At 43.6% G+C, this 20,362-nt stretch overlaps 1 protein-coding gene across 1 annotated transcript; it reads left to right on the forward strand.

Annotated features, from left to right (window-relative positions):
• The first annotated feature begins 10,131 nt into the window (after window positions 1-10,131).
• On the forward strand, window positions 10,132-14,774 carry LOC141770802 (extracellular calcium-sensing receptor-like). Its single transcript, XM_074640646.1, has 9 exons — window positions 10,132-10,358; window positions 10,642-10,936; window positions 11,060-11,146; window positions 11,418-11,687; window positions 11,849-12,055; window positions 12,668-12,943; window positions 13,334-13,558; window positions 13,663-13,786; window positions 13,864-14,774. The coding sequence occupies exons 1-9, from the start codon at window positions 10,150-10,152 to the stop codon at window positions 14,772-14,774; spliced, it is 2,604 nt and encodes an 867-aa protein (XP_074496747.1). The 5' UTR covers window positions 10,132-10,149.
• The last annotated feature ends 5,588 nt before the right edge of the window (window positions 14,775-20,362 follow it).

The following is a 20,362-nucleotide window of genomic DNA, read 5'->3' on the forward strand; positions in this document are numbered from 1 at the left end:
GGTTCCTGTCTGAAGCGAGTAAGAACTCCTAGCAGTGAGCTGGTTAGGTTAGGACCCTGCAAGAGTTCGCTGTTCAGTGATACTCCCTGAAATGTGGCCCCACAGTCAAACACCACTCGAAGGGTTCCTTTCCTTGGATGGTGGACGCCATGGTGAGGGATGTACCATACCTTCCCATTTTCCTGATGCAGTTGATGTTGAGGTACTGGCTCTGCATAGGTCTTACTGATGAGCGCATTCATGTACCCTGCATACTCCTGGTGCAAGTGTTTGTTTTTGAGGAACCTTTTCCTCAAACCCTGGATCCTTTGCTTTGCCACTACGAAATTGTTAGGCAAATAGACTTCCTTGTTCTTAAAGGGCAATTTCAAACAATACTTCCCATCCTGAAGTACCGCTGAGTGCTCCACAGTTTCCAGAAACTTGAGGTCTTCTCTGGACATTTCTTTTTCCTCCCCACTCCTTTCATTGAAGTCATGGTTGTACTGCTTGGTTAGCATTTCTTCCAGTTTACACACAGAGATCCGGTTTACATTAGCGGAGGGAAGCCCTGCCCCCAGGGTGCCACTGTTTCCAATCAGCGGCCCATTAACGACCCATCCCAGCACAGTCCTAATGGCATACGGGCCATTCCCGCAGCTGTTGATGACCTCCCAAGGCTCCAATATTTTGGGAGCATTTGTTCCAATCAACAGGTCGACATTTGCCTTGATGCTTGGAATGTGAACTTTTGACAAGTAGGGCCATTTAGCCAGGTCCTCGTGTGTCACCATGCTATCAGTGGTAACTGGCATTTTCTTCTGTGTGAAAACCTCTGGGAGACTATAGAAGTCATCACCATCCAGATCAGAGACCTCCAAACCAGTCAAGGAGTAAGCTGGAACAACTGTTTCTTGACCCATTGTGCGCAACAAGAAACTGGTTCTTCTGCCTGTAACATTCAGCCTCTGCATAAGATGTTCTGAGCAGAATGTGGCTGAACTACCAGGATCCAAAAAGGCATAGGTTTCAATGATGTGATTTCCTTTTGCAGATTTAACCTTAACAGGGAGAATGGAGAAAACACACCGGTCCTCACCGGCCCCTGTATGTCCACATGTTTTGAATGAAGGTGGCTGTTCAGATGGTTCCTGCTGCCAAGCTGTTGTTTGCCTTTTGATGTGAAGCACAGTGGGATGAGTTTTTCCACAAACCTTGCATGTCATGCGCCTCTCACAATCCCTGCTCATGTGACCATCACCTAAGCATGCAAAGCAAACTCCCTTTTCCCTCAGAAACAGAATTTTCTCCTTGTGCTTCTTTCCCTTGAACTGTTTGCACTCGTCCAATGAGTGACTACGAGCACAGCAGAGGCATTCATCTTTTTCAGCTTTGGCTGGAACTGATGTTGGTTCCTTAGCCTCCTGGGGCAAGTCCTTAGATGTTACTGTGGTGGCGACAATGTTTCCCTTCACCTTGTACCCCGACTGTGGTTTAAACCTGGTGAGAGGCTTTGTCCCAGTAACGCCAGATGTTGGTTCCTGTATGTTGCCAAACAGCGGGTCGGAAAGAATTCTGACACGACGTTCCATGAATGTGACCAGATCAATGAAGTAAGCTCTGTAATTGCTTCTCTCCATTATGTCATGAGCTACTGTCCTCCATTGTTCTCTCATTTTGTATGGCAACTTTGAAATGATGGCTCTCATGTTTACAGGCATATCCAGTTCTTCCATGTACTGGAGTTCCCCCATCACGTTACAACAGCCACGTAAGAACAAAGAGTACGCTTGGAATGCTTTCACGTCCTCAGATTTTATTATTTGCCAAGCCAAAGCCTTTTCCATATAAGCAGTTGCGATTTTGTACTGATTGCCAAAGTGTTCCTGTAGAAGACCCTTTGCCACTGCATAGCCACGCTCGGGATCCATATGTTGGCAGCTACGTACCAGTTCTTGTGGCTGTCCTCTGGTAAATTGTTCCAAATAATACAAACAATCTGCTTGTCCTGCCTTTTCCTCCACTCCTTGCTCAAAGGCTTTGATGAACGTCCTGTATTGGAGAGGATCACCTTCAAATAAGGGAATATCTCTCGGTGGTAGAGACAGTGAACGCTGCTGTTGAACCAAAGCAGCTGTTATTTCGTTTTGTCTGTGCATGATGGTAAGTATGTCCACAGTTGGATGTTGACCGACCAAATGCTGGTATGTAGGCTGCCTTTCCTCTGGCTTTAACTGAGCAGTTGTTGGTTGGTACTGCAGATGCTGTGATGTTCCCAACAAATTGTTTTCCTGCTGATGTTCATTTGGCCTGTGTTGACATTTTGAAGCAGCTTTTAGCCCATGCTGAGTTTCCTGTGGTCTCACATCCAATGGCCTATTAGACAGTGATGATCCCTTTGTCATATCATTTTGTTGTGTTGATTTCCATGATCCAGGCTTGTATTCCTTTGCAGAAGGATTCAATACATTTGCAAATTCCAGTTTCCTTTTTTCCCTTTGCAAATAGGAATTCATGCCATTTGATGGTACTTGAGAGGAGCTTCCCACATCATATGCCCTCAATACTGCTAGCTTAGCAGTGGATGCAGCTAGTTCAGCTTCCAAGTCAAGCTGCTCTCTTTTCCTCTTCAGCTGCTCAACCCGACCCTTCAGCTGCTGTTCTTGCTCCTCCAAAGCTTGTCTTTCTTTTAAAGAGGCAACGCGAGCCATGAGTGCAGCTCTGTCTGCCTCCACCTTTATTCTGGCAGAGGATGTGGTACTGGACTTACCACTGTTGACACTTTTGTGGCTTGAGTGTTTGCTACAAACATTTGAAACACTGTCATCTGGATGAATATCATCCTCAATATTACCCTTTTCATGTGTGTCACCTTCAATGCATGAAACCAACCTTTTTGCCTCAGCAATACACTCATTTGGTGCCAGCATTTTTGCATTAAACCATGTTACATGTTTTTCTTTTTCATCACATGGCAACAAAACCAACAGAGATTCATGCACACATTTAGCTTCATTACACACATTAATCAACTCTTCGAGAGCATTTTGTACCTGTTCTTTATCACCCATAACCATCAAACTTTGCATTGATTTTCTTATGTTTGCTACTTTGTTTAGCTTAGCCCTTCTGCTGTCTTGCAACTTTTCCAGTTTATCAGCAAGCGCTTTCACGGTGAGCTTTACTACCCGCTTCTCAGCTGGTGTTTCAACACCGCCAGTCTCACTAGCGGTTTGTGCACCAGTCCCGGTAAAACGGCCCGACGCCGCTTCGCGACTCTCCATGATTAACAGTCAGTCACTTAACAGTCAATGTAACAAACAGTCAGCGCAAAGTCCAAAGTCCGCCCGCTTCGGCAACCAATGCATTGGATTTCCGCCCGCGTATGTGTGCACACACTTTATATGGCCATTACACAGTGTAGCGCTACGATACCTCCGCGTCGGGCGCCTTGTAGTGATGCCGTGGTCCGATGCTCCACAGCCGGCGTTAGCATTAGCTCCGTAGCTCCTCCGTAACTCCTCCGCCCATGGATGGCTGCAGACGTCCTCCAAACGCAGCCGAAATCCACACCGGCAGCTCTCCTCGTCCTCCCGCGTCGCCTCCGTTGAGTTCCAAACGTGCCGCCGTTTCAACGGAGTTCCAACAGGACAGGTTTTTGACTAATTGTAGGAGCTAAAGTCTGATACTTTAGCTACTGAGGTGATTAGCCCTGGACTGACGCGCTTTTCGCTGTAGATGGTCCTTTAGTTGTCTGTTGTGCTGTACAAAATTGCTCCTGAGTCCGCTCGTTGGGTTTACAATAACAGTTCCTTTATTCCTAATATGGTATTAAGGAAGCATGCTTCGGTTACCATAGCAACGAGTAACAACAACTACACAGCAAACATTTCAGCGTCCTTGCGGTCAAAAACCATTTGCCCTTCCGGGCTAAAACCTCACGCCAACAACACACCTCCTTACCTATATACCCGTGGCTGGGTCAATCAATTAATACAGTGCCACCTAGTGTTCCTAAAAGTGAATTACACCAACCTATGTATACATCATACATCATGTTTTGGCTCTTACAATCTTTATTAATATTAATAATTCTATTATTATTTATTAATTAATTTGCTAATAACCAAAACCTGTTACAGTAGAATCCCTACACCCTCTTCAGCTTGACCTTCATCCCGTTCCTGCCATCTGGAAAAGAGTTCCCGCAGTCTTAATATAAAAGCATTAACATTTTCATCAGCCCACTGTCTGCAATTAAATAAATTAGCCCGTAGCTGTGCTTTGGTAGCCGGTTTGGCATACAGTCTTTCCAAGAGATCCAACACTTTCTGTCCTTTGTCTTTATCCCTTGGGTTAGTAAGCTGCAGCTCACGCTTAGCGTCGCCCTCAAGAGCACCCAACACAAAATCAGCTTGTTGCTGCTGACTCAGTCCTTGTGCCCTTAGCATAGCCTCCGTCTGAGACCTCCATTCTGTATATTTTCCTTTTTCGCCACTAAATTTCGGGATCCAAGCAGCCCCCATAAACCATGGCATAACAAACTGTGCAGTTATGGGTACATTAGCATTACTCTGTTCGGTGGCGTCCATTTCTTAACAGTGGAGCTGGTATCCTGCCGACAATGCCAAAGTGTCACAAAAGTGTGAGGTTCTTATTTTGTATACCAGCGATTAAAAGGTGTTTCCACTGTTAATACGATAATACGATAATACTTTATTGTCAGACAGGTCTGAAATTTGTTTTGCATCACAGCAGCTCCGTTTGCAACATCACAGAAAGGACAAAGACAATAAACCAGGATACAAACATTTAAACATTACAATCACAGATGACGATCTTCAGGGCCCTTTAACGCACATTTGATCTGGGATTAGGCTCCATATTTAGTTTAAGGATTGACTGATGTACAAAAGAGTGCTTCAGTCTAACCTTATTAAATCGTGGAACCCTGTATCTCCGATTTGATGGTAACAATTGATATTCACTGTTCAAAACATGGTTGGGGTCAGAGACGATGTTGTTAGCCAGCCTTAAGATGTTATTATGATAGGCTGATTCATAGAGTTTCTCAAGGGGTTGACCTACAATCTTTGAGCAGATTTTCATTTGGTGAAGCAGTTTTGACTTTAAAGTAGTTGACAAGTTATTGAACCATGTAGTATAACAATACTGCAGGACACTCATAATCACAGAAGTAAAAAACAAAAGAACAATTTGTTTACTCGCCCCAAAAGACCTGAGGCGGCAGAGAAAGTAAATTCTTTGTTTTGTCTTTTTACAGACAAATTCAATGTGGTCTTTCCAAGATAACAGATGATCAATCATTACTCCCAAGTATTTATATGAAAATACCTGCAGGATTTTTTCATTATTAATAACAATAGGAACTTTATGAGAATCAGATGGTGAACCAAATACAATTTCTTCCGTTTTCTTTGTGTTAATCTTAAGAGCATTACTGTCACTCCACTCGACCATTTTGTTCACACAATGTTGGTGCAGCTCAGGGTTGTCCGAGTGACTTAACAGAGATATTATAGCCGTATCATCAGAATACTTTAGAATATATTGATTTGGTGTATTTGTACGACAGTCATCAGTGTAAAAGGTGAAAAGCATAGCTGAACTCACGCAACCCTGGGGGGCCCCGACATTGGTCGTGATGGCAGTGGAAAGGGTTTTATTCACTTTTACAATTTGAACTCTGTTAGTGAGAAAAGAGGCATACCAGTGAATTAAATAGGGATTCAGTTCCCGCTGGACCATTTTTGACACCAAGATGTCTGTCTGTATTGTGTTGAAGGCTGATGAAAAGTCTAGAAAAAGGGCTCTTGCATAGGTTTTTGATGTTTCGTAATAATATGAACCAGAGTGGCAACAGCGTCTTCTGTACCACAACCCTGCTTATATACAAATTGATATGGATCGAGTTTGTCTTTTGTTGTACTGACAAGATATTGGAGCAGAATTCTTTCTAGAGATTTCATAATCACTGAGGTAAGGGCTATTGGTCTAAAATCCTTGTGTTCTTTAGGACATGGTATTTTGGGTAAAGGTTTTATGTGCGCAGTTTTCCATGACAGAGGTACAGTGTGCGTGTCTACAGAAGCCTGAAAGATTGGTTGCCACACTGGTGCCAGCTCGGTTGCAAAGCTGCACACACAGTAGCAGCTCACACACACACCAGAGGTTGCTTGGTTCACTTTCCTTTACTTAGCTTTTAGTAGGCGTTGAATCAAGTCTTTTCCCTTCCGTCTAGCTCGTCCTGCAGTGGTTCGTCTGTTCCCTCGTCTTGGCCATCCTGTCACTCTGTCGGCCGTGTTCCTGCTGCTCTACCGTACCGGTGAAGCCGCCTCTGTCTGGCTCGTCCCGCAGCGGTGCGTCTGTTCCCTCGTCCTTGCCGCCCTGTCACTTAGTTGGCCGTATTCCTACGGTTAAACGTACCGGTGAAGCTGCCGCGGTCCCCAAACTCGCGTCTCAAACTCCGCTTCCTCGTTCTTGCTGGTTCTCTACCTTTGTTCCTTCCTTTGTTCCTCCTGCACACCTGTCCATAATCCACTTAAAAAGAAGCCCAGCGTCTCTGTGTGCCAATCCGGAGCAGGGGTGTGTCAATCAATTAGTCACAGGTGTCTCTCATCCGTTAATCACCTTGATCCAAAGTCCAATCCAGTTAAAAACCACACAGTAAAACCAGAGATGAAATATAAAAACACATGCAATAATAAAATGGGCAAACATGCAACACCACAACAACAATAAAAACAATATAAGAAAAACATGTACACACATGATAAAATCCATAATACTAAATAATCATGCGATACTGGATCAAGGTATTAAAGCAACTATATCTCCCTGTGACACATATATTTGACCATATATACCATATATATCACCTAGGCAGGGCAACCCCCCATGTAGGTGTGGTGATTAGAGTCTATTTGTCTTTGCATTGGCCACTCTCTATACTGTGTTGGGTTAAATATACATTAAATTTCACATCTATTAATATTAGCAAGTTGAATATCATTCAAAAAAATCATCCCGGGCCACATTAACCAGCTGTGACTGGGGGATCCCGAGGCATTCCCAGGCCAGTTTGGAGATATAATCTCTCCATCTAGTCCTGGGTCTTCCCCGTGGGCCCCTCCCAGCTGGTTGTGCCTGGAACACCTCCCTAGGGAGGCGCCCTGGGGGCATCCTTACCAGTTGCCCGAACCACCCCAGCTGGTTCCTTTCAACGCAAAGGAGCAGCGGCTCTATGCCGAGCTCCTCACGGTTGACTGAGCTTTTCACCCTATCTCTAAGGAAGACGCCAGCCACCCTCCTGATAAAACCCATTTTGGCCGCTTGTACCCGCGATCTAGTTCTTTCGGTCATGACCCAGCCCTCATGACCATAGGTGAGAGTAGGAACAAAGATTGACTGTTAGGTCGAGAGCTTTGCCTTCCGGCTCAGCTCTCTTTTCGTCACAACGGTGCGGTAAAGCGAATGCAATACCACCCCCGCTGCTCTGATTCTCCGGACAATCTCAGGTTCCATAGTCCCCTCCCACGCGAACAAGACCTCGAGGTACTTGAACTACTTCACTTGGGGTAAGGACTCATTCCCTACCAACACTAGGCAATCCATCGGTTTCCTGCTGAGAACCATGGCCTCAGATTTCGAGGTGCCGATCCTCATCCTGGCCGCTTCACACTCGGCTGCGAACCGATCCAGTGAGTGCTGGAGGTCACAGACCGATGATGCCAACAGGACCACCTCAGAACACCGAACTGCAAACCCTCCTTGCCCCGACTACGCCTCGATATCCTGTCCATGAAAATCACAAATAGGATTGGTGACAAAGCGCAGCCCTGGCAGAGTCCAACCCCCACTGGAAACGAGTCCGACTTACTGCCGAAAACCCGAACACAGCTCTCGCTTTGGGCGTACAGAGATTGGATGGCCCTAAGAAGTGCCCCCCTCACCACATACTCCCGCAGCACACCCCACAGTATCTCTTGGGGAACCCGGTCATATGCCTTCTCCAAGTCCACAAAACACATGTAGACTGGATAGGCATACTCCCAGGCCCCCTCCAGGATCTTTGCGAGAATGAAGAGCTGGTCTGTTGTTCCACGGCCAATCGGCCGAACCCTACTTTCCAGCACCTTGGAGTAGACTTTACCAGGAAGGATGAGTAGTGTGATACCCCTGTAATTGGCACACACTCTCTGGTCCCCCTTTTTGAACAGGGGAACCACCACCCCGGTCTACCACTCCTTAGGCAATGTCACCGACTTCCAAGCAATGTTGAAGAGACGTGTCATCCAAGACAGCCCCTCCACACCAAATCCTTCAGCATTTCTGGACGGATCTCATCAATCCCCGGGGCTTTGCCACTGTGGAGTTGTTTGACTACTTCAGTGATTTCCACCAGGGTAAATTAATGATGGTCCCCCATCAGCTCTGCCTCTACAATAGAGGGCGTATAAGTCGGATTCAGGAGTTCCTCAAAGTGCCATTCCTCCCAATCACGCCACTCCAGGTGCCTCCATCATTGCGCGTTGAAGTCTCCCAGCAGAACTATGGAGTCCCCTACTGGAGCCCCATGCAGGACTCCAACGTAGCGGCACTCAGCCGGGGATTTGTGAGTATCCCCACAACCGCCCGAAGCTCCGGCTCCTTCCCCCACAGAGAGGTGATGTTCCACGTCCCAAGAGCTAGCCTCTGCCGCACGGTACGTTCCGTTGAGGTCCCTGGCATTCACTGCCACCCGCGTGACAGCACACCCGACCCCAGCGGTTCCTCCCGCAGGTGGTGGGTCCACAGGATGGAGAGGAGGTGGGTGCCACGTCGCTTCTTGGGGCTTCTTGTTGCTGACGGGCCCTCCGTCTGGGCCTGGCTCAAGACGTGGGCCGGGTAACTACTCCTCTGCCTCGTTTTCACATTGGGGTTTATGAACCATTCTTAGTCTGGTCCCTCACCTGAGACCAATTTGCCATGGGAGACCCTACCAGGAGCACCAGGCTCCAGACAACACAGCCCTAAAGGTCATAGGGACACACAAACCTCTCCACCGGCCTAACATTATACAGAAAAGAATTGTAACTTTTTGTGTTTTTGTGTACACTGTTATAATTATTTTCTGCAATTAAGCCTGCATGGATTTGCTGCATTTTTTTCTTAAATGCCTCCTAAATAAGATGCTTTTTGGGGTTTGAGTCAGAGAAAGCCAGTGTTTTAATTGATGCAATATTCTGATATTATACAGTTGAGTAAGGTCATCCTGCCTGGAAAATTATGTGCATGCATTCACTATTAATATGTTCATGTAAAAAAGTAACAGATTACTGTCTGTAATTATAGAAATACAGCTACCAAATCTATAAAATTGCAAATTTGACAGACTAATAGGGACATCTGTCCTGCCTACATGTTTCTGCAGAACTGATCATATCTAATGCCTGCCAAGTGGGTGCCAGCCAGACACAATAATTCTCCATCAAACGGACACAGTGCAAGGAAAGACATAATATTTCACGCATTCATGCACCCACTATTAATGCGTTGAGGTAAATAAGTATAGGTCTCTAGCTGTTTTCATACAAATACAGTTACCAAATCTATAACATTGCAAATTGCACAGACTAATGAGGAAATCTGTCTTGACCACATTTCTGCAGAACTTATCATATCTAATGCCAAGTTACTATGAGTGCCAGTCAGATACAATAACCCTCCATCAAACAGACACAGAGCAAGGGAGGATGTAATATTTCAGTGTCTTGGTATGCTGCTACCATCTAGTGGACATACTCATGGCTAATTTCAGCATTTGGTGAGTTTAATTCGGTATACTTATCACACTAAAAATCGCATGCAAATTTCACGAGGCATCAATCATAGCGGTCATCCACAACTTCAATTTGGGTTAGAAAGGTTGCTAAAATTGCTTTGGTGAGATGTAATTAAAAGTGCACAAATTAATTCCACCTCAATACAAAACCAATCTCAAATTAAATGCACATTAGGCCCTGCCCTTACTTTTGTGTAAGCGCTGATTTGTGGTTTGCAAGATTAAACAATGCTGCAAGTCAATAAAAGGGTTTGACACTGTGTCAGAAAGGAGTAAATAGGAGGAAAGCCATGGGGGCATTTTTAGATATCAACCTGCTCTTGCTCATGTATTCTGTGTTGTTGAATTCCTACTTTTCTTCTGCTGTGCCCTCCCCTCTCCATTCCACCTCCTGCCGGTTACAGGGACAGTTTCATCTAAATGGGATGCACAAGGCTGGAGATGTGGTTCTGGGAGGGTTGTTTCAGATCCACTTATTTTCTGTTTTTCCTGACTTGTCTTTTACCTCAGAACCACAACAGCCTACCTGCAACAGGTCAGTATGTCAGGGAAACACCAACATGTAGAAACTGGAAGAAACCACTCCAATTAATAAAATGCATTTTATATGATAAGATATCACTCGGTCAGAATTATATAATATATACATACTATTTTAGACATATCACTTGTCTTCTCTATTTATTTTTTTTCAAGTATTTTAATAATTATTTCTATTCAACTCGCTTGTTTGCAAAATCTGTAATTGTGCAAAATGTTCATGTCAGCACAGTTACTGTATCATGTTTTATTTTTCAACAATGGTATTTTTGTGTTAGTTTTGATATTCTAGGTTTCAGACAGACCCAGACCATGGCCTTTGCCATTGATGAGATCAACAGAAACTCCAACTTCCTACCTAATGTGACTCTGGGATACAGTCTTTATGATAACTGCGGTGCGCTTGTTATTGGATTCAGTGGTGCATTATCACTGGCAAGTGGTCTAGAGGAGCAGTTTATATTGGACAAGACCTGTGTAGGAACCCCTCCAGTCCTAGGGATTTTGGGTGATTCTTCCTCTACACGTTCTATTGCCATCTCCACTGTCTTAGGTTTGTACAGATTACCAATGGTAAGTTTTCCATCATGATTCTTTTATAGTAATTTAATTTTAAATGTCAATTGTAAACATTGGACTAATCAGCAGATGAAGGATTTGAATGTTTTTAAGATGTACAGTCTGTGTCTTTCACAGGTGAGTTATTTTGCCACATGTTCGTGCCTGAGTGACCGGCAAAAGTTTCCATCCTTCTTTAGGACGATCCCAAGTGATGCTTTCCAGGTGACCATCAATCGGCAAAATAAGAATGCATAAACAAAAAGCATATGCACTGAAACATTCCTTAGAAATAACCTCCCTGTCCTGCAATGAAAAATATGTTGTTTTTGTATAACATTTGTCACATTGTTTGTGCCATTGATGGAGCCGTTTGGTCTCAGATAACAAAACTGAAAGGCACCAACATGGTCAATTGTGGAACCAGTTTAGCAGGTTCACCACTGAGAGATTATTCTGGCCTGTGCATTAATCCCTCCACTCTGTATTTACTTAGGTGCGTGCCATGATTCAGATTCTCAGGCGCTTTGACTGGACTTGGGCAGGTCTGCTGTTTAGTAATGATGATTATGGACTCCACGCCGCCCGATCTTTTCAATCTGATCTTGGTCAGTCTGGTGGAGGGTGTCTGGCCTACTTAGAAATTTTGCCCTGGGACAAAGACGCAGCTGAACTAAGGAGAATTGTGGATTTGATGAGGAAATCTACAGCTCGTGTGGTCATTGTCTTTGCACATCAGAGTCACATGATTAACCTCATGGAAGAGGTCGGGCTTGAATAACAGCTTAATTATAAATTTATATAATTCTACAATTTAATATTTTGATTGTCTGAAATAAGAGTGTTTTACACGTGTATGAAAGAGACAAGATATCAATCGTGTCATGACGGTATGAATTTATATATTTTATATCATGCAATGCACAGGTGGTGAGGCAGAATGTGACAGGCCTGCAGTGGATGGCCAGTGAAGCCTGGACTGCAGCTACTGTGCTCCAGACACCCCACCTCATGCCGTACCTGAGTGGCACACTGGGCATTGCCATCCGGCGAGGAGAAATACCAGGACTCAGGGACTTCCTGTTAAGAATACGTCCTGACATACAACACAACAACAGCTATGGAAATAGCATGGTGAGTTTAAGTGGAGATACCCGAGGTGTATAGTTTAAAACTGAAATTGTAGGTTTAAATCTGAACATTGGATAAAGCTAAGTTTAAAAAATTGTTTTCATTTTTTTGACATATTAGAGTCAAAGGTTTTTACAAAATTTAAAATGAGAAAACGGCCTTTAAAGATATATATTGTAAAATTCAATACATGATGAAGACACTCCTGGTGAATTGGGTTAAAAATCTAAGATATCACCATGAAATTTCCCCAGTTGATTACTTACACTAAGACAATTATTTTTTGTATTACAAGTTTCTGAAATATTATGTTTAAATATGCAAATGAGGCATTATCTAATGATAACTTTTGGGGAATTTAGGAGAAATCTACAGACAGATATAGACAAAGTGTATTAAAATAAACACCTAAATTAGATGTTTTCTTTCCACTAGTCTAAAAGAAGACATGTCATGGAAGCAAAATAGCCCAAAATTAAAAAATTGACCATTTCATGAAAAACAATGTTTTAGCCTGTAGTGTCTCACCTTAACCTTGCAATGTGATCTGCTATTTTTAAGGATAATACAGTATATTGTGATAATTTATAACACACAGTTTTTAATACATTTCAGGTAAATCAGTTTTGGGAATTCACATTTCAGTGTAGATTTGCACCACCTCCAGCAGGTTGGGTGGAGGCTGGGGGAGAACAATGCACTGGACATGAAGATCTAGAGAGTGTGGAGACTGAGTTGTTGGATATTTCAAACCTAAGGCCAGAGTATAACGTGTACAAGGCTGTGTATGCTCTGGCGTATGCTCTTGATGACATGAGGCGCTGTGTGCCAGGAAGAGGGCCTTTCAGGGGACACAGCTGTGCCAGATTGCAAAGACTGGAGCTATGGCAGGTGGGTTGTCAGTTTACAGTGCACCTGTTTATGTGACTAACTCCTATGCTATCTTCTGGAGTAACATTTAAGGTATATGATTAAATACAAAGCTATGAGATTGCTAATCTCAAAGTGAATAGCAGATAGCTGAAAGGATTTTCCCTACTGCTGGGTGACAGCAGTGGATAATATTATCAGGTCAGAGTCAAAAAGTTCTTGTCTCTGGGCATACGGTAATATTTTCACTTTAAAGAAAATGCTTTGTTGGAAATGTTAATGTCTACATATGTTCATAGGTGCAGTATACAGTTTGATTATTGAATACTAAATACTGTGGTGTTCAACATGGTCATATAGGCTTATTTTTTTTATCTGTTTCATCTCTTTCATCTGTATCTGTTTTATCAGCTTGTGTATTACTTGGAAAAGGTCATCTTCACCACACCATTTGGTGATCAAGTGTCATTTGATGACAATGGTGATGCCTTACCAATATATGATATCATGAACTGGCTGTGGCTCCCTGATGGACGAATTAAAGTTGAGAATGTGGGCGAGGTCAAAGGGTCAGCCAAAGGTGAAGAACTCACACTTGATGAAGACAAGATCTTCTGGAACTTTGACTCCAAACAGGTTATTTCTGCTTCTTCAGACACCTTTTCTGTGTGCCTTGAATGACTCATTATAGCAGTGTAGAAGTATCGTAGAATAACAGATATTTATTTTTCTTCTGACAGCCACCGCGGTCAGTGTGCAGTGAGAGCTGTCCACCAGGTACCCGCATGGCCAGAAAAAAGGGGCAACCTGTGTGCTGTTTTGACTGTATCCCTTGTTCTGAGGGAAAGATCAGCAATAAGACTGGTTGGTATTCAGTTTTAATATTGCAGTTTGGAGATATAATTTAAGCATGTATCTCAACAACTCCTCTGTTTTCTTAGACTCCATGGATTGCACCAGTTGTCCAGAGGACTTCTGGTCCAGCCCCAAGCGTGACCACTGTGTTCCTAAGAAAACAGAGTTCCTCTCCTATCAAGAGCCTCTAGGTATCTGCCTGACAGTCATCACAATGTTGGGCACATTCATGTGTGCTGTTGTCCTGGGCATCTTCATCTATCATCGCAGCACCCCTATAGTACGCGCCAACAATTCAGAACTGAGTTTCCAGCTATTGATATCAATTAAATTATGTTTCCTCTGCTCACTGTTGTTTATCGGCCGTCCCAGGCTGTGGACATGCCAACTGAGACATGCAGCATTTGGGATCAGCTTTGTGCTTTGTGTCTCATGCATCCTGGTGAAAACCATGGTGGTTCTGGCTGTGTTCAAGGCCTCCAAACCAGGAGGTGGAGCCAGTCTCAAGTGGTTTGGTGCTGTGCAGCAGAGAGGGACAGTTATGGTTCTGACTTCTATCCAGGCAGCAATCTGCACTGCTTGGCTTGTCTCTGCTTCACCAGCTCCTCATAAAAACACTCAATACTACAATGACAAGATAGTTTATGAGTGTGTAGTCGGATCCACAGTTGGTTTTGCAGTGTTACTGGGTTACATTGGCTTACTGGCTATCCTCAGCTTCCTGCTAGCATTCATGGCGAGGAATCTTCCAGACAACTTCAATGAGGCCAAGCTCATCACTTTCAGCATGCTGATCTTCTGTGCTGTGTGGGTGGCCTTTGTCCCCGCTTATATTAGCTCACCAGGCAAATATGCAGATGTAGTGGAGGTATTCGCCATCCTGGCCTCCAGTTTTGGTCTCTTGGTGGCGCTGTTTGGACCCAAATGTTACATAATCCTGCTGAGACCAGAGAGGAACACAAAGAAAGCAATCATGGGTCGGGGCATTGAGTCATAATACATTCAAACAGAATTATTACTTTGCTCTTTACAATACAAACATAAAAGAAGAAAAATCTGTTGGTAGTAATAGCAATGCTATTAGTAATTGAGAAAGTAGGATCATGTAACGTTATTGCATAGAGCAGATTCATCATCAATCAATAATTAATATCAAAATATGTATCTATAATTAATAACCCCAAATTATTAATCATAAACCCATGAATTGTGGTAAAATGTGAAGGAAAGTAGTGACACTCAGCTTCAGATATAACACACAATTAGCTTTAATATCAGAATTTACCCAGGTGCCACCCAATTTTATAAAAACCAAGAACCAAGTTCTGTATAAGATTAAATGTTTATTTGACTAACTACATAACTAAACTACTAACAGAGAACATTGCATAAATGGTCAAACAAAAAGAAAAATGAATAAATTGAATAAAGGATAATTGAAGAAATATAGTGAATACAATGATGAACATTTATGGAAAAAAAACAAATTAAAGTGAGCGGGTCAATTCAGTGACTTGTGAATTTGTTGTTCGATGTTTGCCTATCAATTAAATTTAGTTTTGGTATTAATGCACCATTCAGCATCGTAGAGTTTAAGTAGTATAATATACACACACACATATGAAATATGAAAATAATTATGTAGCAAGATCTCATCAAGTGATTAATATAAAGGGAAGGTTTTTATCTACAGCTTATGATCATGTACTTATCAGCATTGAGTATTTGGGTTATCTAAATTAAAAATGACTGAAGTAGATAAATTGTTCTAAACAAACTTAGTCACAAATGTGGATTTCCAAAAGAAGGCAGGGAGAGGACAGAAGTGTGAGACAGGCTTTTGTTGTCTCTGCTGGCACCTACTAATTTCAGTTTCCTTCTTGTCCCAAACATGTACATGTTGAACAAAACTGCCTGTTATAAGATAAGATAAGATAAGATAAGATGGACCTTTATTAATCCCCGGAGGGAAATTCAGGTGTCAAAGCAGCAACATCAGCAAACAGAGTGAATCACAGGAGAGGTAAAGGTATACAAAAATTCTAAAGACAATAATAGAGATATAAAAGATACAGAGTGAATGGGTGAACATAGTGTTTACAGTCCGTCAATAAATAAATAAATGTAGTATGTACAATAAATAAATAAATGTAATATGTACATATGTGCAGTCAGCAATAAAGTGGTATATAGGATGTATAGTGTAAAGTGAGTGTAAAGTGCGCCAGATAGTGCATGTTTAAATTTCTTAAAAGTCCTAATAGTTGTCATATAGGGGTCAGCCTTGGTTGTGGAGCCTGATGGCTACCAGCATGAAGGACTGACCCAGGCGCTTTGTGTTGTGCCGAGGAGGGATGAGTCTGTGGCTGAAGGTGCTCCTCATCTTGACTAGCTCATCATGGAGGGGGTGGAAGGGGTTTTCCAGGATAGCGTCCAGCTTCCTCCTCATCCTGCCCTCTGCCACCACCTCCAGACCGTCCAGCTCAGATCCAACCACAGAGCCAGCCCTCCTCACCAGCCTGTTCAGTCTGTTGGCATCCCTTGTGTTCATGTTACCCCCCCAACATACCACAGCAAAAAAGAGAACACTGGCTACTACAGACTGGTAAAACATCTGCAGCAGCCTATTGCATACTCTTGCATACTTATCAAACATATGTTAGCAAAGCACAACATATCAATTCAAGTACATGTTAATTTGCATTAAATGTCATTTCCATTTTGGTCTCATTCACCGCTGCGTGTGTCTTTTGGTGACTGTGAGCCAACATCTAAAAGGAATGTAGATAGTCTTAAAACCCAGTGAGTAGGCCATACATTCTCCTTTGTTTCTTCACTTGTTCCTCCAATTTGTTGCCTCACAGCAAGAGGGTTGCAGGTTCAAATATGGCTTGGGGCCCTTCTCTGTGGAGTTTGCATGTTCTCCCCATGTTAGCGTGGGTTTTCTCCGTGTTCTACTGCTTCCTCCCACAGTCCAAAGATATGCGGTTTAGGTTCATTGTTGACTCAAAATGGCCTGTAGGTGTGAATGTCAGTAAGAATAGTTGTCTGTTTCTATGTGTCAGCCCTGTGATAGTCTGGCAAACTGTCCAGGGTCTAATGAGTACTTCTCTAATAATTCTAAATGTAGTGTTATATAGCAGATAATGATGAGTTACTAGAGAACAGACAGGGAGAACCTATATTAATGAATCATTAAGTAAAAATTAGCTTGTGAATATTTTTGACTTGATCATACTGACCACTTTCATGAATTGTTCCTGATTAACTCTGAATCAGCTGCTGAGCAGCACAAAAATAGTAACGACTCATTAATTACTGAGAACTTAAACATAACTTACTGTTTTTGTGTCCCTCCAAGTAAAGTGAGACATAATACTGAATAGTTAATGAGGAGTCCCTCATTACTTAATCATTATCTTTACAATTGATTCCTTTAAAAATTCAGAGACAGCAGAATTCTTAACAGATGTTTTGTTCATCATATTCAGACAACATTTTTATTGAGAGTTACTGATTAACTAATAGTTCACTAGCATTTAGATCCTCATTCATTTTTTGATTACGTAATCATTAACTAATCTTCCGGAATCCATGACTATGCAATGGCCTAACATTATACAGAAAAGAATTGTAAGTTTTTGTGTTTTTGAATTTACTTTTATTAATATTTTCTGCAATTAAGCTTGCATGGATTTGCTGCATATTTTCCTTAATGCCTCCTAAATATGATGTTTTTTGGGGTTTGAGTTAGACAAAGCCAGTGTTTTAATTGATGCAATATTGTGCTACATTTTAGAGGGAATAGAGTTGCATCAGACATTGACCAATTCCGACCGATCTGCCTTCTGAACGTCGAGGGGAAAATCTTTTTCAGCATAGTATCACATAGGCTGTCTACCTACCTGCAAAGAAACAAGTACGTCGATACAACTGTGCAAAAAGCAGGGGTACCAGGGTTCTCTGGTTGCTTGTAACATACAAGCATGATTTGGCACCAGATCCAGTCAGCCAAGAAAGACAAAAGGGACCTCCATGTGATCTTCCTTGACCTGGCAAATGCATTCGACTCTGTTCCCCATGACCTCCTCTGGGAATCTTTCAACTTTTTCCACGTACCAGAGCCCATTACTACACTGGTTAAGACCTATTTCCAAGACCTGCAGCTGTGCTTCACAACAGCCGAATTTACTACAACATGACAACGCTTGGAGGTAGGCATTATGGCAGGCTGCACAGTTTCACCTTTGGCTTTCACAATGGCCATTGAAGTCATCATCAGGGCTTCAAAATGGGTGGTTGGCGGTGAGCGAACCAGGGCTGGCCTCCGTCTTCCACCTATCAGGGCGTACATGGACGACATGACCACACTGACCACTACTGCAGCATGCTCCAAGCGACTACTTGGAAAGCTGCAGGAGAACATCAAGTGGGCCCGCATGAAAATAAATCCAAGCAAATCTCGAAGCATCTCCGTGTCAAGGGAGCGCTTAAAGACACAAGATTCTACATCGGTGACGACCCAATACCAACAGGTTCTGAGCAGCCTGTCAAAAGCCTGGGCAGATGGTACAATGCTAGCCTCAAGGACAAAGAGCAGGTGCAACAACTAAAGCAAGAAGTTGTCAATGGGCTAGAGAACATCAACAAGACCCTGTTGCCTGGGAAATTGAAACGCTGGTGCCTACAGTTTGGACTCCTCCCCCAGACAATGTGGCCACTCACCATCTATGAAGTCCCGCTAACAACTGTGGAGAAGATGGAGCGAACCATCACCTCATACGTGAAGAAATGGCTCGGAGTCCAACGATGTTTGAGTAACATCGCCCTCTATGGCAAAGGGATCCTGGAACTGCCTCTCACCAGTCTAACGGAGGAATACAAGTGTTCTGAAGTAAGACTCCAAATGACACTGAAACACTCCAGAGACCAGACCATCAGTAATGCTGCACTGCCCCTAAGAACTGGGCGGAAATGGACACCACCCGATGCAGTACAGCAAGCTACATCAGCCCTCAGGCACAAAGAAATTGTGGGACAAGTCCAACAGGGAAGAGGAGGCTTTGGCCTGACAGCAAGTAAACCAACTTGGCGAAAAGACCACAGCGTCGGAGCGGAGAACACTGGTGGTCGAGGAGGTGTGCCGACAGGAGGAGGCCACACGAGGTGCAAAGGCTGTTTCTCTTGCAAAGCAGGGGCAATGGACGTGATAGGAAGGCGTGGAGAGAAGAAAAATCAGTTGTAGGGAGCTATGGGAAATGGAAGCAAGCACGATCAGCTTTATCATCAGAGCGACATACGACCTTCTTCCATCATCAAAGAATCTCTATCAGTGGTATGGCGAGGATCCAACCTGTGCCCTCTGCCCAGCTCCAGCGACTCTCAAACACATCATGGCAGGTTGCAAGACCAGCCTATCGCAAGGCAGATACACCTGGCGGCACAATCAGGTCCTCAAGAGCCTGGCATCAGCTCTGGAAGACAAGCGACAGTCGACCAACTCCTTGCCCCCCTGAGAGCAACCAATCCCCTTAAGGTAACAGCGTTTGTCCGAGAAAGACAGAAAACACCCAAACACCCTCCCACCAAGCCAGACACAGGACGCCTATTCATGGTCCGCGACTGGAAGATGCTGGTGGACGTCAGCCAGCAATTCATTTTTCCACCCGAGATTGCTTCCACCAACCTCAGGCCAGACTTGGTACTCTGGTCCCCCTCACTGAAGACTGCTTACATAGTAGAGCTCACATTTCCATGGGAAAACTTGATGGAAGAGGCCTACGAACGTAAGAAGCTGCGCTACGCAGAACTAGCAGCAGAAGCGAAGCAGCGAGGCTGGAACACCAAAGTCTATCCAGTGGAAGTAGGATGCAGAGGATTCGTGGCTTCTTCTACCATCAGATTGCTGAAAGAGCTGGGATGCAACGGTCAGGCTCTGCGGCGGACCATCAGAGCAATCTCAGAAGCGGCTGAAAGAGGCAGCCAGTGGATTTTGCACAAGCAGAATGATCCGGGAAGGGCTCCAAATACATCCGCATAACCCACTGGAGAACCCCCACCTGTCAACCTTTCAGCCGTCTGCCATTCCCAGCAGCAAGGTGAATTTCGGGACACTTGAGCACAGTACACAAGCTGAGGATTGATCACCCTGCAGCTGGCTGCCTTTGTGGAGGGTGTATAGTGTTAAAAGGCCGAAACATCTGATGATACAAGCGTACACTACTGATGATGCGTCCTGTGCCCAATTCTCCTGAAATGTCACAACCCAGGCAACCCTCCCACAAACTCTGAGAACCCCCACCTAGCAATTGTCAACCACTCCAAACAACAAGGTGAATTTCGTGGAAGTGCTCACCACCTATTGGCAAAAGGCACAGATTTTAACACCACCACGTCCTGTGTTTTTTGATTCTGAGTAAGGTCATCCTACCTGGAAAAGTATCTGCATGCACTCACTATTTATGTGTTGATGTAACAGGTTTCTGCCTGTAATCTTAGAAATGCAGTTCTAATATAAAATTGCAAATTGGACAAACTAATTGGGAAATCTGTCCTGCCCACATTTCTGCAGAACTAATCATATCT

Source organism: Sebastes fasciatus, chromosome 7 (genome assembly GCF_043250625.1).
Source record: "Sebastes fasciatus isolate fSebFas1 chromosome 7, fSebFas1.pri, whole genome shotgun sequence".
NCBI lineage: Eukaryota > Metazoa > Chordata > Actinopteri > Perciformes > Sebastidae > Sebastes > Sebastes fasciatus.